Source organism: Barbus barbus, assembly GCF_936440315.1.
Source record: "Barbus barbus genome assembly, chromosome: 37".
Classification (NCBI taxonomy): domain Eukaryota; kingdom Metazoa; phylum Chordata; class Actinopteri; order Cypriniformes; family Cyprinidae; genus Barbus; species Barbus barbus.
This window is the reverse complement of record NC_136715.1, coordinates 10,803,834-10,821,352: the sequence shown is the minus strand read 5'-3', so window position 1 is coordinate 10,821,352 and position 17,519 is coordinate 10,803,834. Positions and strand designations below refer to the sequence as shown.

The following is a 17,519-nucleotide window of genomic DNA, read 5'->3' as shown; positions in this document are numbered from 1 at the left end:
TAGGTAATTAACAATATCTTAAAATGTATACGATGTTTAATATACGCCTATGTTCCTAACTGATGATGAAACCTAATTTTGTTTTGTTTGCATAGGCTAGTAGGCTAAACAAGTGGGCAAGCTTGTTTACAATATTTTTTTTTCTCGAACTAATGCTACATTATGTTATAGTGGATTGTAATGTATTTGTTACTAATTTGTTAAAGTGGATTGTAAATGTATTTGCTACAATGGTCCTACAAATTTGATCTAGGCATCTTTTTTTAAAACAGACAAACAACAACAAAATTGCATTACCTTCAGACAGAAGCTTTCTCAATATCCCTGTCATGTATTTTAATTTTATTTATTATGATTAGGCCTAGTTTTGTTCCATGTCAAATTTTCATTGTGTGATGTATGTGTGAAAACATGCATGTGGTTTGCTCTAAAGGTTGTTACACACACTTAGGTATCCTGTTGCTCTTTTCAGCCCACAGTGCTCAGACTCAGGCAGAGGAAGGATTCCTGCAGACCAGTGCACCTCCAGAACATGGAGACCTTAGTAAATGGCTCTTAAACTCACGCAGTAAACTCAGAAGCCGTTTTGGAGATTCCAGTCTGTGATTTTTGGCCTAGCCTCTGCTTCTACTGCTTAAAGCTGAATGGAGGGCTGCTCAGACCGGTCTGGGTCAAAATGCAGCCTCACAAAGACTGCTTTGTGCTATGCTGTGCCTCTTAGTAATGGCCCAGCAACTCTCAGAAGGTTTAATGGTTGTCTGGTGGGTGGAAAAAAGCATGTTTCACTTGAATTTGGTCATTTCTGGATCTGTTGATCAAAAACAGTTCCAAAATCACAGATTCTGCTAATGTTCTTATGTTGCACAGTATTGTACAGCCATTATTTGTTAATGGTTATTTTATTATTTTAATTAGTTTTTATTTGATGGCTTTATTTTATCTTGCACATTTTGTTGTGGAGATATAACCGGATGATGATGCTGAACAAAAATATTTTCTCTCTTCAGTTAGAGTGTCACTGCCATCTGCAGATCAACAGTGAAAGTTCACTAAATCTGATGTATTCTCAGTGGTAGCCATAGTGCAAACATTGTCTGTCATGGAAGATAGTTTTATAATTTTCATTTGCATAGTAATAGGATTAAAGGAACTGAATTAGTTTCCAGTTGATGAATATGAGTGTTTTATCTGCACTAAAGCTGTGCCACCATCAGTTATCTCTTATGTAAACATCAGCCAGCATATTTCCATATGCATTGTTGAAATACTAATTAGCTTATCTGGTCAGTTAGAACATACCTAGTGGGCATTAGTCAGGGTTGGCAGATTTCATTTGTACTGTAGTCAGACTTTTCATCTACTTGGATAGTATAAATTTATACAGTGAGTGCCATCTGCTTTTACTAGGGCTGTTACCAGCGTTGGGGAAATAGTTACATGTAACGGTGCTATGTAATTTAATTACAAAATAAATAATAAATGTAACTGCAATCCTTTACAGTTACTGAGAAAAAAAAGTGTTATTACATGACCGTTACTTATGAAAAATTAAAAATTTTGACTATTTCCTATTTGGGTCTATGTATATGCTTCCTTTTTTTCTTTTTTTTTTTTTTGAGATTAACTTTTTTTTCCAATGCATTGTTTTCTGTCATTGCTATGCAAATATTTGTTTTCAGAAACAGTATCAAAGATATACATTTTTATAATCTGTATTATTGCAATCTGCATTTAACCTCAGCATGATCTCAAAGTTAAAAAAGAGGTGATAAGACTTTTAAAAAAATTAATTTTGTGGTGGCTGTGCATTAAAATTAAATTAATATAATCTTAATTTAAGTGATGAGCAATTTTGTAATTATGACAGTAATCAGTGTTGAATACTACTGTAAGGTTAACCCTGCCTGGTTTAAATGTTTGAAAAGAATTAACAGTTGAAAACATTTGTTAGAAATTTAGAAATGGAACCAGTTACATTACTTTAATAAACTGAAATAGTTGCACTACTTATTACATTTTAAATAGGGTAACTTGTAATCTGTAACCTATTACATTTCCAAAGTAACCTTCCCAACATTGGCTGACACTGTTTTGTGAACTTTGTACTGTATTGCAATTGAAACACCTCTAGTCTAAAATAAAATCTGTTTTACTTTGTAGAAGATTGGCTGAAAATACATTACAATTTAAAGCTGTTTTCTTGAAAAAACAAAAAACAAATCCACACTTGGTGTGAAACCAGTAGACCTGGCAATCCTAGCACACCTTAACCTTGTACCTACACAATAAAGGGGTGGGAACATGTATTTGAACATCTTTTGCTGTGAATGCAATACGTTGAACCAGCCATGCACACTGAAATCACAATACTGCTCATTGCATTTTCAGCTCTTTTTGCTGCTTTTTGTTTATTGGTAGTTGTCCCAGTGTACTTAGAGCTAAGAAATTTATATTCCTCCTGGAGTTGCTAATCCTTGGAAACTACGTGTGACTCATTGTGTGTATGTGGGGATAAGCGTTGTGGTGAGTGTTTATGCTGTTTGCTTGCAAATCCAATCATATATTCTGATTTATACAGCAGACTAAACATGTTTTTCTGTAAGCACTAGCTCGATATTCTCTCAAGGGCATGATGAGGAGATATGAGCTGTTCTTCTTATTTCAGAATATGAGTACAGAATTTAAATGGCTAAGCGGACTTCTTTACCCACTGAGTGGCATATTTAATTACAGTGAGTATTATGAATTGGCCAATCATTTTCAACGAGTCAGTTTTGTATTAATCCCACTTTTAGGGCCAGATTGCGGCTGTGCCATCAGAACAATTTTATACGAAGGTTCAGATGTTGTATCATGGCCCGCAAAAGGCCAGTGCCCTCTGGGCTTCGTATTAAGGACTTGACCTTCAGTGGAGTTCCAGTGAGGGTGTATGAGCCTACTGCTGCCTCAGGAGAGAAGAAAAGGGGCCTGGTGTACTTTCATTGTGGCGGATGGGTGTTTGGCTGCATTGGTAATACAGTATATACTCAAAGAAACTGTGAAATAGTGTTGTGTCGATAGTTTCACATGTTTTCATTGTTTGATCTTCCACAGATGAATATGATGAAGTGTGTCAGTATGTTTCACTGGAGAGTGACACCACAGTTGTGTCTGTTGAGTAAGGTGACTTTTTGCATACTCATTTGATGTAAAAATCAAGATAAATTTTGGCTGGTTTCATTTTCCCTCTTGTTTTCCTTCTCTGTTTCCCATGTTTAGTAACCGTCTGGCCCCTGAGCACAGGTACCCTGCCCACCTAGATGACTGTGAGGTCATGACTCGCCACTTCCTGTCAATAGCGGCAACCGATTTCGGGGTGGACCCACACAGAGTGGCAGGTGGTGGGGACAGTGCAGGGGCGAACCTGGCAGCCGCTCTCTGCCAGAGGCTGTCAAAGACACAGGATGGTCATCTGCCATCTCCCTGTGCCCAGGTTCTTATCTAGCCGGCACTACAGATTTCCACCTGCCCTCATACCAGCAGAACCACTCTGTGCCCATATTGTTCAGAGGCCGAATGGTGTTTTATTTCCTCTAGTACCTCAACGGGAATACGTCTGTGAGCCAGCAGATTCTGGAAGGCAAGCATGTTCCTGTCAAGCTAAAACTTCGCTATAAGAAATGGCTTGATCCAGAAAATCTTCCACCTCAGTTTAGAAAGGGAGTAAGAAGTCAGCAGATTATCACAAGCCATGATGCTGATGTCTATCACTGTCTGTTCTTCGCCTCGCACCTGCCACCTTCATCCTGACCTGTGAGTTTGATGTGCTGAGGGATCATGGCATTCTGTTCCTTAAGCGACTGAAGGATTTAGGAGTGGAAGTCACATGGGAACATCTAACTGATGGCTTCCATGGAATCATCAGTTTCTTCAACCAGGGCTGGTTGACATTTCAGTCTTCTCAAAAGGGTATGGACAGCATTGTACGATATGTAAAGACTCTCTGACTGAGAAGTCAAAAGATTTGGCAGAAAGATTCAGTATGTGGCCTGTTTTGTTTGTTTGTTTCTTTGTTTGTTTGTGAAAAAATGGGAATGAACAAAAATGCTCCATAGAAAAATGTAATAAGGTTGTTAAACTTTCAAGCACCACTGTGTGTGTGTGTGTGTGTATGCATATATATATATATATATATATATATATACACACACACAATGGTGTTGGAAAGTTTGAACCCTTTAGAATTTTCTGTATTTCTACATAGATATATGACCCAAAAGGTCATTGGATTTTTAAGAAAATCCTGAAAGTTTGACAAAAAAACCCCTGATCAAACAATTGAGACAAACATGTATACTTTGTAATTTAATTTTTTTCTGGAAAATGATCCAATATTACATCGGTGAGTGGCAAAAGTATGTGAACTGCTAAAATATGCAGTTAATTTGAAGGCGAAATTAGAGTCCATCTGTTCAGAGATGTTTTCTATCAACAGGATGTCTATCAGGTGTCAGTGCGTGATCTGTTTTATTTAAAAACAGGGATATATCAAAGTCTGATCATGTTTGTGGAATTGTATCATGGCACGAACAAAGGAGATTTCTGAAGTCCTCAGAAAAAGAGTTGTTGTTGCTCGTCAGGCTAAAAATGGTTACAAAAGCATCCCTAAAGGATTTGGACTCCACAAATCTACAGTCAGACATATTGGAGGAAATTCAAGACCATTGTTAACCTCTCCAGGAGTGGTCGGCCTAAAGGATCACTCCAAAGCAAGACGTGTAATAGTTTATGAGGTTGCAGAGGACCCCGGGGTAAATTTTAACTAAAGGCCTTTCACACATTGGCTAATATTCATGAGTCCAACATCAGGAAAACACTGAACAACCATGGTGTGCATGGCAGAGTTGTAGGGAGAAGTCACTGCTCTCCTAAAAGAAAATGGCTGCCCGTCTGCAGTTTGCTAAAGATCACGTGGACAAACCTGAAAACTATTGGAGAAATGTTTAATGCATGGATTAGGTCAAAATAGAAATATTGGTTTTAAACGAGAAGCGTTATGTTTGGAGAAAGGAAACACTGCATTTCAGCATAAGAACCTTGTTCCATCTGTGAAAATGTTGGTGGTAGTATCATGGTTTGGGCCTGTTTTACTGCATCTGGGCCAGGATGGCTTGTCATCATTGATAGGACAATGAATTTTGAATTATGCCAGAAAATTCTAATTCTAAAAGAAAATGTCAGGACATCTTTCTGAGAACTGAATCTCAAGAGAAAGTGGGTCATGCAACAATGAACCCAAGCACACAAGTTGTTTTACCAAAGCATGGTTAAAGAAGAACAAAGTTAATGTTTTGGAATGGAGTCCAGACCTTAGTCCAATTGATATGTGAAAGGACCTGAAGCATGCAGTTTACAAGAAACTTTTATCTGCAGTTATTGCTGCAAAAGGGGGTCACACCAGATATTGAAAGCAAAGATTCACATACTTTTGCCACTCATAGATACAATATTATTAAAGGGACATTTCACCCAAAAATGAAAAATCTGTCATTAATTACTCATGTCATTTCCTCATGTTGTTCTAAACCCATATAAGACCTTCGTTCATCTTCGGATCACACACAAATTAATATATTTTCGATGAATTCCGAGAGCTCTCTAAACCCTCCCATCGACAGCAAGTATCCTACCATGATCAAGGTCCAGAAACCTAGGACATTGTGAAAATAATCCATGTGACATCAATTTTGTGCACAAAGAAAACAAAAATAAAGACTTTATTCAACAATTATGAGGGTGAGTAATTAATAATATAATTTTCATTTTTGGGTGAACTATCACTCAAACTCAATTCCTGGAGGGCCTCAGCTCTGCACAGTTTAGCTCCAACCCTAATCAAACACACCTGATCCAGCTAATCAAGGTCTTCACCATTACTAGAAACTTCCAAGCAGGTGTGATTTAGAGCTGGTTGCTGTGGCCATCCAGGAATTGAGTTTGAGACCACTGCTTTAAAATATATTATTTTTATATTTCTTAATATAGGCTTATATATAATCAATATTTTCTAAATCAATAGATAAATAGTTGTATAGATTACAGTTAGATTAATTCATTCACAATGCATCATGGGATTCTAGTTGTTTTTTTATTTCTTAATTTTCTTTTTTTTTTGTTTTGTTACTGTAATCAAATATCAAAGTTTGTGATTCACCTCATAGCTGGTTGGTTTGGTTCATAGCTTATAGTTTTTAAAGACTTAAACAAAAAACAAAACAATACCTATGGGAAAAAAAAAAAAATACTTGGGCAAACACTGTTATGATTTTTTCCTTAAATAATCTTTGTCATTCAGCAATATTCTGACTAAATATAGCAATAAAATAGTCACATTATATTTATATAAAAAACATGTTTTTGATTGGTGTGTTAAACTATGTTTGTAATGTACAAACATTGCTCAATTTGTCCATTGATTCATGAAGTGTGTGACACTTAAAATTCCTCCCACATCCCATGTCTCTTGTACAGCCTCATTTGTATGAGACTGCGGTCTTTCCTTTGGTGCTACAAGTGAAGCTAATTATCATCATTCAGAGTGTTAGTAAGCATTTGCATGGAGCGTTTAAAGGAATCTGATGAAACTTCTTTTGCCGCAGCTGCTCCCGTAGAGCGTAACAGTCGGGTTATGGAAGTAAAAACTCTGTTCGTTTTCTCCAGGGAAATGGATGAATAATTGACAAACCTTTAAAGACAGGCCTGCTGTGAGCTCCGAGGTTGTTGATCCTTTTGTTAAACCCATCTGTTCGCATTAATTCAACTTATTTAAAAAATAATCATGTTAAATAATATTAAAAACTACATTACCCATGATGCCACCAGTAAAGGATCTTTAGCTCTGCCCTGTCCCATGAAACGCCACCAATGTCGTGCTGGAGTCGGTCTCCCTATGCTCTCAAAAATATTGGTATATGCATGTTTTGAAATTAACAAAAACATATTGTTTATAGTTACAACCAAGAGCTTTAATTTAATAATTTTTAATTTCTCAATTGTTAAAGTCGATTAATGCCATTTGCCATGCTTCATGGGATTGTAGATCTTCCCCTCACTAAAGGTTAGGCTACACATGGTGTGTTTCAAATGGCCTACTGTCTGAGGTACTGAGCCACATTTGAATTTAAAGGGGTCATATGATACTATTTTAAAGGTCATTATTTTGTGCATTTGGTGTAACAGAATATGCTGACATGCTTTAATGTTCAAAAAACACATTATTTTTCAAATACTGTACATTATTGTAGGTCCTCTATGCCCTGCCTCTCTCAAACACGTCGTTTTCTACAAAGCCCCTCCTTCTGACCAGAGCCGTTGAGAAACAGTTAATTATGTCCTTAGTTTTACGATCAGTTCAAGAACGAAATGGGAACAGAGTGCAGTGACAGACACAGTGATGATGCTGGTATGCTGGCACGTGCACACATAGACATCAAAGGGGGTTTGAGCACAGGTTTATTTAGAAGACTTGAGCCGCTTTTCCACCACAGGGCCAAACCATTCCATTCTGTGCCGATCCGGCCCAAGTCGATACAGATGTTGGTTCATTTTTCACTGTTGGGCTGTTAAAAGAACTCTTTGGAATGCAACACAATGTGTCAGTCGTTGTCTTGGTAATGCAAGAGTTAAGATATGGTACCAGATGTAAATAGCACCCATGTTATGAAGGATGAAATATTTATTTGAATAAAAAATTAAATAAATAATTCTTCAGTTTAAGGCAACATGATGGCCAACAATGTATTAAATCGCGATATGGACTGTATGTGACATCTATTTATTTGCATGTTCAACAGTTTTTGCTACTACAAAGCCTATACTCAAGTACTTTAATTTAGACACAATTAGACATCGTTTGAATTCAATTATTTATTTAGTTAATTAGTTGGTTAGTTTGCAACTGAACGCGGCGTTGTCAAGATAACATTTGGTCAAGCAGACCTTTCTCCTGGGAGGTCCAAACGCACATGAGACAGTTGCCTGCCCTGCACCCTTAAAAGAACCGACTTAAAGAGCTCTGCCCTTCGAAGGGAGTAGGAAGCGTGGCATAGTGCTCATGCACGCACACGTAAGTTTGAAATCCGCCCCTAGTGTTTGGTGTATCCATGGCAACAGAACACTAGACGATCACTTGCATCGACGGCGCTGCTGCTTCAGGATGAGTCAGCCTTGTAAATACAGCAACAAAGTACTCATTGATAACTGGGCGGAGGAGAGATTACATGTAGGTATATGTGTTGCTTTATCAAGATTAATCTAATTTCGTATCCATAGTTTATATATAGAATTGTGAATTGGATTTCTCGACTTAATTTACTTGTGATCCTACATTACAAAAGTTGTTTTATATCACGACTTTTTTTCTCGTGATTTCGACTTAAAAGTTGTTTTATTCTTAAAACTACTTACTTTTCTCGTGATTATTCGACAAACGTAACAAAAGTTGTTTTCTTTCCAAAGTTATTATTGTTTGATTTTATAACAAAATGCACGCTAATCTGATCGACAGACGCTCTCTCTTTCTCTCTCTCTCCCTCTCTCTCTCTCTCTCGCTCTCTCTCTCTCTATCTAAACATTGTGGATATTTCAGCAAAAAGTTTGTTTTTCTTAATAATAAAGTCTACAATAAATACATAAATATATTTCAAGACGCAGTGGAATACAACGGAGTTTGACTTTATTCACAAAAATTAACGTGATAATAAATAGCTGGCCACTTTGCCATTTGTTGACATGGTTAGATGGTAAATATCATATTTAGCCTATTATTCATATCATAAAATAAAATATCGTATTTACAGTTACTACTGTAAAGTTATATTCAATTATTACGGTAGGCCTATCTCCTGTGCTTTCAGAACGTTTACTTAATCATTTTGTTTCTATATTTTTAAGATGAATATATTTTAATTAGTATTCTAAACTGATACTAACTGAAGCTAAATGTCATTTGTCACTGTTCCTGCTATAATTTTATTACAAGTTATTGCAGACCTAGGAACAGTGCTTAAGTTTTTTTGCCTTTGGCTAACTACTTTGAAGTCAGCATGAAATGAAAGTTGATTTTCTTTTGTATTGTAAGATACAGTTATTTAGAATGAAAAGGCTTCTTGAATAAGAAACACAAATTTAGGGCTTAAATATTGTTCAGTGGGATCTGTCTGAATTGCGCTAAAAACTTTTTATTAACTATTTATTAACTATTCAATTAATTAATAGTAAATATACTGAAAATACTCATATTTGGGCATCCACATTGTGAGGTCCTCGCATTTGCTTGTAAAAGGTTTGGTGAATCTGATGAAAACCCATTGGCTCAAAAAATTCTTAATAATATGTAGTAAATACTGACCAAGAATTTTGTTTCTATATCCGACATACAGAATTCAAAGTTGCTGATTTATTTCAATATTGCATTAAAAATGTTTTTAGTGATTATTATTTATAGACAATCTTTAATCGTTCTTGTTTCGAGTAGTTAACACACTACTTAAGCACTTGTCAGTATGCAATGTGTAAATCCTGAAAGGGGTGCAGTTCCTCAGACAGTGCTCAGATCCATGCAAAAGTGATTAGTGCTGCTGATCAGCCTGGTCAGCACAGACTGGAGGCAGACAAATGGGATTGAGGCAAGTCGTTCTGCAGTCCCCTAGTCAGGAACAGACCTGAGAGAGTACATCTACGATCAATAAGGGACCGCAAGCTCTGCTGAGCGTGGGATTTGTTTGCTGAGTGTTTCTGTCTTATGTGTGTGTGGTGAGACAGTTTACTCGGGACTGCAAGACGGCGAACAGCAGCTACAGGATGGACTACATGCCCCACATGTCACACAGGCCCGATGCTGTCATGTCCCAAAGGGCTTTTCACAGATCAGAGGTTTGGGACAAATTCATCAGTTCATGCATCATTTACCAAACATCACAAACACAAAAGCGAAAAAACACAAATTACATTCGATTTTGATGCCGGTCGACAGGCGTACATAGGCATGAAACGTGTTAATAAACTCCAAAATAACAGTCCTTTGCATCTTCTTGGAGTTCTGAACTGTCATTGTAAAACTCTGAATAATAATTGTGATACTTTATCTCTTCAAGTGTTTAAAAGTAAAAACAAATTTTGACTTTCAAACTAAGTTCCAAAAACTTTGGTAGTAGAGAAAGATAATTCTTTGCATGCTAATGCATATTTCACTTTAATATTATAATAATAATATATGTTGACTTACATATAGTTACTCAGCACTCTGGAAAACTTGATTTTGATTGCGTTTTATTTTAGACCAATCATCTGGGTAACAAAAACCAGTGCTGCTGTGCAGCTAGCACCATTTTGCTTATTTTTTATCGATTGTTGTGAAAATTAAGAATACTAATTCTTAATTTTAAGACATATTACTGTAATATTGGTACAGTGTTCAACTTGTTGTGAGGTGAATTGTTTTGTACATTGTAATGGGCTATTTTTTGTATGTTTTAAGATAATTAAAATAATTTAAACTAACAATCAGTATTGTCCACATATTTATTAATTTTTTTATCAGTTGACTTTTGTGTAATGGCGTGCTGCAGGGATGAGACATTTTTGTGGTTCCCTCAACAAAAACCCTAAAGGGTTTTCCATTGGTCTTTGGATTATTGCAGAAAATAAGCTCTGTAAGCAACAAAGTTTACGATTCTTACCCCATTCAAACAACCTAGTGATTTCAGGATGATAAAACTGGAAGTGCAAAGCGTGAACAAAACTCAGGTTTTGTCTACAAAAATTCATCCCTGCAGTGTGATTATGTTCAGTCAGTCAAATAACAGATTCATTTGAAGAATGCTTTTTTTTAAAAACTCTATCAAGCATTCCATATTATAAGCAATGTATATTTAGTTTGCATTGTGAACGATCCGTTCTGTCCTTCACTGATCTGATAAACCGTGTTTGTGGGTTTAATTCAGGGTCTTCCCTTAAGGCAGTTATTTTCTCATCATGACGTCCCCTCCTCCCACTGCCTGGTGTCACAGTATGATGAGTCGTACGGGCGGCAGGCCTCCTCCTCTCTGCCCATGCACTCCTGGAACTCTTTCAAACTGGCCAGGGTCCCAGAGAGGTCAGATCACCCAATCCAAGGTATTAAGCATTCTTTTGACTCCAGATGGGTTTTAATGCAGTTCAGTCTGCGTTTTGAATTAATGTTGGGAGAACATTCCTACAAATGGTTATGGATATCAGTTATATTAACACACTGGCTTTTATTTTAATGTATTTTTTTATTAGAGCATAGACAAAAATATAACCAAGGTAAATGTGAATGAGAAACTGATGTCTGTTATTTGTCAGTATGTAATTTAAATGAATAGTTCACTCAAAATGAAGTCACATGCATGTTGTTCCAAACCCTTATGATTTCATTTGTTTTCAAGTTTTAAACAGATGGAAATACCCTAAAAGTGATTCTCATGACTCACACTATAGCTTTGTGTGAGGAAAATCAAAGGTGATTCACTCGAAGCAACATCTCTTCTCATAAAAGTTAGTTAGAAAAGTAGTGATGTTTGACTGATATTTTTTTTTAATGTTGCGTCGCAATTTGCCTACTTATATTATGCCCTAAAAGTATGTACTCTCTTTTTGAAGAAAAAGTACATACTTTTGAGTGTGTAGCATAATTACTTCATCATAAATCTGTCGCTTAGTTATGTGCATCCTGTCATCCTTTAAGCTGCCCTGTAAATTATGTTATCTCAGTTAACATCCTTCACATTTCATTTCCTATCATTTTCTACCATATTGGAGAGAAATGGAGAGGCACATTGATATACCAGTCATATGTCTTTCATGCCAAGAACTTTCTTCATGTGCTTCCATAACGATGTGTTTAAAAGGTTTAAACAAATTTGCCAATGTTGTTGCAGATGAAATATAACATTGGTAACATTAATTATTTTTTAACCAGGTTAGATACTGATTAATAATGGCTCAAACCCCTTTCTGTACTAAATCGTTGATCTCACATACTGTATATGCCATTTTTGTAGTTTTTAAACACTTTTCATTTAAGTTTTAGTTGTAATTGCAGCCTTTTGCATTGTTGTGGGCAATATTAGCCGTTAGAGTGTGCATGGATCTGCACTTAATTTTTACATTTTATTAATTTAGCTGATGCTTTTATCCAAAGCGACTTACAATTGCTATATATGTCAGAGGTCGCACGCCTCTGGAGCAACTAGGGGGTTAAGTGTCTTGCTCAGGGACACATTGGTGTCTCACAGTGGATTCGAACCCGGTCTCTCACACCAAAGGCATGTGTCTTATCCACTGCGCCATCACCAACCCAACTTCAAACTCAAACTATTGCTAATTTTGAATACTATTTAGGATGGATAGTATGCAAATTGGGATGCAGCAAGTATTTGTCTTGAATGAATCAATTGATCCAGTTCACAAAACATCTCTGAATGATTAGTTAAACTGATCAAGTTCAAGTTACTGATTTGACCCAGTTTCAGTGAATAATAGCTCACCTTTAAAAGTAACTATTCATTTAACACTAATGTGTTTACATTCTTTAAAAAACTACAAGTAGCCATTCATAGGCTGGCATTATTTATATTCTGTTGTAGTTTTATTACTATTTTCAGTTTTCAGTAATTTTGCACTTTCATTGAATATTACTATTTAGGTTCAATGTATTTTTATTTCATTTGTATTTCTAGGTAGTAATTTTAGAGCTTCAGTGCAAGTTCATTTTTCTTTTCTAATTTTACTAATTATATTTTAATTTTCATCTAATATTTATATTTTATTCCAGCTTTATTTTGTTGAACATAAATGTTGAAATAGTTTATTGTAGTGATAATAACCCTGTTCTTTCTGTGGTCTTTTCGATGTTGCTCTTTTTGTTGAATCATTACTGTTTTGACGCTAGTGGCACAGTCTGTTTGAACATGTTCCTCTTTGCGATGTGTCTCTTTTTTCCCTCTTTGCCTTCCTTTGTTTCTTACACACAGGCCCCCCTACTAATTTTGGCTTGGCGGCTTCTTGGCGGGCTCGCATGGAACAGCAGCGGGCAGTTGTGCCCACACTAAGCCAGTATAGGGCTTCATACCCTCTGCACCCCATCAGCGCCTTCTGTTATTCTCACCACGTCAGCATGCCCAAGCGCTTCTCCAGCAGTCAGCTCCCTGCCAACCTCAGCAACGAGGACCTGGCACTGAAACACAAACCCTGCGGGCAGGTCTCCAGTAATCCAACCAGCCTGCTGTGACCCTTACCCCACCTTCAGCCCTCCAGTCCCACACAGACTGGCCCCAACCTGGAGAGAGGGCTCGGAATACCTTGTTTTATTGATTAATGGTACTTAAAAAGAAAGAAACAGGAGCATTTCGCTGTGTTTGCACAAAGACAAATAAAATATATACACTGCAGTGTGGTCCAAAAGTTGAAATACTTTTAGAATGTAATGCATTAGTTTTATATTATTATCAGCACTTGTATGCATTAAATTGAAAAGTTGAACTGACAGCAGCACTCGAGCTGCATGAACTCCACAAGTGTGTGTAAAACTTTTACAATTTTAATATAAAACCAGCTGTTAACCAAAAAAGAACCTGCAAAGCTCTTTCTCAGGATATGACATGCTTAATTATTGCACTAATATAGCATTGAATCAACCGTTAATTTGGACCACAGTGCTAGTTCAGATAGTCGAGTCATTCATCGACATACTCTAAGGGGACTTTCCTAACTCCCATCCCATTAAGTGTTTAATTATGTTGAATCAAAGTGTTTAATTACAAGGAATCAGACGCTATATTTTACATCCAACCATCTGTTCACACTTCTCCTACTGTGTAGGTTTTATCCCACTGTGTTCTTCTGCTAGCCTATGGAACGTTCCAACTATGTGTCTTTTTGCATGTGTCACTGAATTAGTTCTGTTGAGATTCCATCAGACCTTGAGATCTCCCCCACATGATGGTGCTAGAGTTACACACACAGAGAGCAATGAGACGTCACAGGGAATTGCATCACATCACACACTCCTCTGCATGCCTGCTTGCTTTGATCACATATGCATATGCAATTGTCACAGTGATTGTATTGTATACTTTCATTAACATAAATTGATTATGTGATTGCTTTGCTTTTGACAGCATAATTGCATTTAAATTTAATTAAGATCCTGGTCACACAAATGCCTCTTGCTGCAACCACACATTTTGTCAGAACTCATTATATATTGAAGTCTAACACAAGAACCAAGACTCACTTATAATAGATGAGAGAATTTTATTCCCTGTTCTTCAGAAGATAGAAACAGAAACGTGCACGAAGAGGCAAAGCATTAGATTCTTCCTTCCTTGCCCATTAAGTCATTAGTTATCTCTATATTGTTTAATGGAATACACAAAGATAAACATTTCTTCTGAGCTCCCCAAAGTGCTTGTGATATTAAACTGTCTTTGCAGAGAACCACACAGTGTTGACATAAAATGCTTCAAGAAATTAAAGATGCTTCACGAGATAAGCCAACGACCTGTAAGAAATCCCCTCACAAATGACAAATTTTGTAGAAATGCCATAAATACATAAAATGTGATACAACATATAGATTTACATTTTATATAAAAGTATGCCGGTATCATGTAAGATTAATTGTGTGATATGCAGAGAAACAACTGCAAATATGTAGAAAGGAAAAAAAGCTATGACTATAATTAGAGAGCTTACATAAATTGTACTAATGGCAGCCATTGATGTTGTTTATGATGCCAGCTCCACAACTGCAGTACTGAACATACACACAGTATTGATTGGTTAACATTATCCACAGTGTTTCAAAAGCGGTATATTTACTGAAACATTATAAGCACTTGCACAAGACATTTCCAGGAATTAAAGGTTGATTTAGATATCAGAGTGGTTTGAAGGCCCAAACAAACAAATAGCCTTCAATGCGAGAGCGGATTTATTTATCATTAAGTGCTTGCTAATTGCGATCTAGCTGTACAATAATTTTATGTAATAGCCTTGATTTTCTATCCCAATTGCCACTAATTAAAAAAAGGTGCATTCCTTTAACATGTTCATAATATAGTCCTGAGTGTTTACTCTTACCAGACAACCACATACTTGAAAGATCTGACCTTTTTTAAACACAAGTTTGTTGAGTGGTTTTGTCGGGTAGCACAAGGACGAACGGAAACAAAATACCTTTAGCTGGAGATAGCACTTTCAAATCCTGTGCAACAAAGCTTGGAGATACCTCATCTGCAAGGAACCTCATAGTAAATTTACGGCTCACGCAGTAGATAATATTGTCCATAGTCACACACTGAAAGGCTGTGCAATGTGGCAGGCGTATGGAAGAGCATTCGTACCACAGTCGGGCCACTGCGTGAAAGCGATACACGCTGATGCCCAGGGGACTGACGTCAAAGCGGTAAAAGAAGTTCCTGACTGCCACCATTTCTGTGGTCTTGTCCCTACTTCCCACGATCATGCTCTCTCGCCATGTGTTGGTCTTGGGATTATAGCGCAAGAGGGTGTATCTCAACGAGCCCCCTGCAACAAACAGTTCACCGTTGCAAGCAGTGGCCTTGTGAGCTACGGCGAATGTCTCATTAGGAAGAGGTGCCACAAAGGTCCACCGGTTTGTCCTGGGGTCGTAGCGCTCAACCGTTGATAGGCATTCACCTCCAATAGCATACAGATGGCCCTGCAGAGCCACGAGTTTGCAGTGAGGCCTTGCCTCATTCATGGGGCTTATTTCGCTCCAAATGGAAGTCATTGGGTTGTAACAGTACACTTTCTTCGAAGGGGTCGCTTCACGGTCTGGGCCTTGGAAACCCACAGCGATAAATAGATAATTATCCATGGTGCACATGGCACAACCTTTAGATAACACCTCCTGGGGAATGTGGGTATGAAGGTGCCACGTGTCCTTATAATCGTCATAGTAATAAATACTGCTGGACGACTTAACTGATTCAGACTCTAAATTCGTCGACTGTGACAGACGTCTACTCCAATCCGGGGAATCCATATCTGCAACCAATAACCACTTCCTTCCTCTCATGCGTTGTGTTTGGATGTGATCACGCTCCCCTGCTTTCAGCCTGCCAAAGAGGCCTGGGTCTCTGAGGACCTGAAGGTAATTATCAGACATGACACGGAGAGCAGCTTGCTGAAGGGCAGTGTGACCGTGTTTTTTTGCAAGTGTTAAAGCCTCCAAGCAGTTGCCTAAATCGAGCTTCCCTGCTAGACTCTCTAGTTCTGCATTTCCCATGTTCTCTGGAAAGTGTAAGAATTTTGCTCCGGCAACAGTTTCAACTTGTGGTTCCTCTGGCGCATCCAGGTTTGCTATATCAGAGTCTAATGGGCTTGAAGGAATGTCATTGGGTTGTGCTGGAGAACAGCTGCGAGGTGTTAAAGCCCTCTGTGTAGGCAAGGGGATTGGAAGCTCTGAGTCACTCGCAGCAGTAAGATAGCTGTCCTGACGGATGACTACTTGCCTTCTGTACCTCACAGTGGGTTTGAATGTCGAGGGAGGCTCGTTAGCAATTCCGAGATCTCGCATTATGAAACTAGAAGGTTGTGGACTTGGCGATCGAGAGCGGTCCTTAAAACTGGGTAAATCCAATGATTGCGATTTAAACAAAGTGCTGTTTTCGTTTTGACCATAAACTGGACTAACAGACGGGGTGGGGCTTAAATCTGAGATGAAATGAGAAGAGGACTCTACGTAGTACTCATAGATCTTTCCATGGACGCCTGTTCTACAATTCCCTGGCCCATCCAAGATAAGGTCAGCATTCTCTACTTTGATTTCTGCCTTTGACTGAAAACTTGAGAACATGCCCTGGTGACCTACGTCTTGTATCAGCTGCCTGCCAACACCAGTGCCACCTTCCAGCTTCTTCATTAGGACTGGGGATCGGCGACCACTTGGACTTCCTGGACCTTTTTCGGTCACACCAGGAAGTTGTAAGGTCAACTTTGGTTTGTCACTCTTCGTCTCAGTTGTATCTTCAAATGCGTTTCTTTTACTTGCAGGTTCCTCCTTTGCACAACTGTCCAGGTCCATAGTTTCAGGCTGAACCCTTTTCAAGGTAGAACTGTCATTTTTAAGGCTTTCTTGCAAGGGTTTCTCTGAAGATTGCTGAAAACGATTTTCCCTGTCAGACTGCTCCTTTGCAGCTCTACTCTGTGGTTCTTGCACAGCATTGCAGGCGCTGTTGCTTGTTTGGGTTGCTTGCACACCCCTTCTTTCACTTCCTCGCCGTCTGTTTCGTGCCCTGGAGTTGTAGAATCTGAAAACCAAGGAGACAAATAGCATGGTGGCCACGGAGAGAGTCAGTTTGCCCAGGAGCTGCATGTCAAAGTGCACTCCAAGCAATTCTGCAATTGGCATCTCTGTAGTGAAATCTATGGTGGTCCACTGGACATTGGATTTTATTTGAAGCTTGTTCTCTAGTGTATTCCAGCCAGTG

At 38.0% G+C, this 17,519-nt stretch overlaps 2 protein-coding genes and 1 pseudogene across 3 annotated transcripts; 2 read left to right on the top strand and 1 right to left on the bottom strand.

Annotated features, from left to right (window-relative positions):
* Positions 1-723: 723 nt before the first annotated feature.
* On the top strand, positions 724-3,986 carry LOC306856615 (arylacetamide deacetylase-like 4; annotated as a pseudogene). The gene is made up of 4 exons: positions 724-761; positions 2,796-3,010; positions 3,094-3,157; positions 3,259-3,986. The product of its transcript is annotated as an arylacetamide deacetylase-like 4 (transcript).
* Positions 3,987-8,153: 4,167 nt separating this feature from the next.
* cfap107 (cilia and flagella associated protein 107) lies at positions 8,154-14,550 on the top strand. Its single transcript, XM_079395947.1, has 4 exons — positions 8,154-8,260; positions 9,802-9,912; positions 10,983-11,154; positions 13,035-14,550. The coding sequence occupies exons 1-4, from the start codon at positions 8,195-8,197 to the stop codon at positions 13,289-13,291; spliced, it is 606 nt and encodes a 201-aa protein (XP_079252073.1). The 5' UTR covers positions 8,154-8,194; the 3' UTR covers positions 13,292-14,550.
* Positions 14,305-17,455, bottom strand: LOC306856583 (kelch domain-containing protein 7A-like). Its single transcript, XM_079395945.1, has one exon. The coding sequence runs from the start codon at positions 17,438-17,440 to the stop codon at positions 15,179-15,181; it is 2,262 nt and encodes a 753-aa protein (XP_079252071.1). The 5' UTR covers positions 17,441-17,455; the 3' UTR covers positions 14,305-15,178.
* Between the last annotated feature and the right edge of the window lie 64 nt (positions 17,456-17,519).

Excerpts from the sequence above, each read along its gene's own strand:
- cfap107 (XM_079395947.1), top strand. The coding sequence starts at position 8,195 with ATGAGTCAGCCTTGTAAATACAGCAACAAAGTACTCATTGATAACTGG. Across the intron at positions 8,261-9,801 it reads GGGCGGAGGAGAGATTACAT|TTTACTCGGGACTGCAAGAC; the intron begins GTAGGTATATGT and ends GTGGTGAGACAG. Across the intron at positions 11,155-13,034 it reads GTCAGATCACCCAATCCAAG|GCCCCCCTACTAATTTTGGC; the intron begins GTATTAAGCATT and ends TCTTACACACAG.
- LOC306856583 (XM_079395945.1), bottom strand. The coding sequence starts at position 17,440 with ATGCCAATTGCAGAATTGCTTGGAGTGCACTTTGACATGCAGCTCCTG.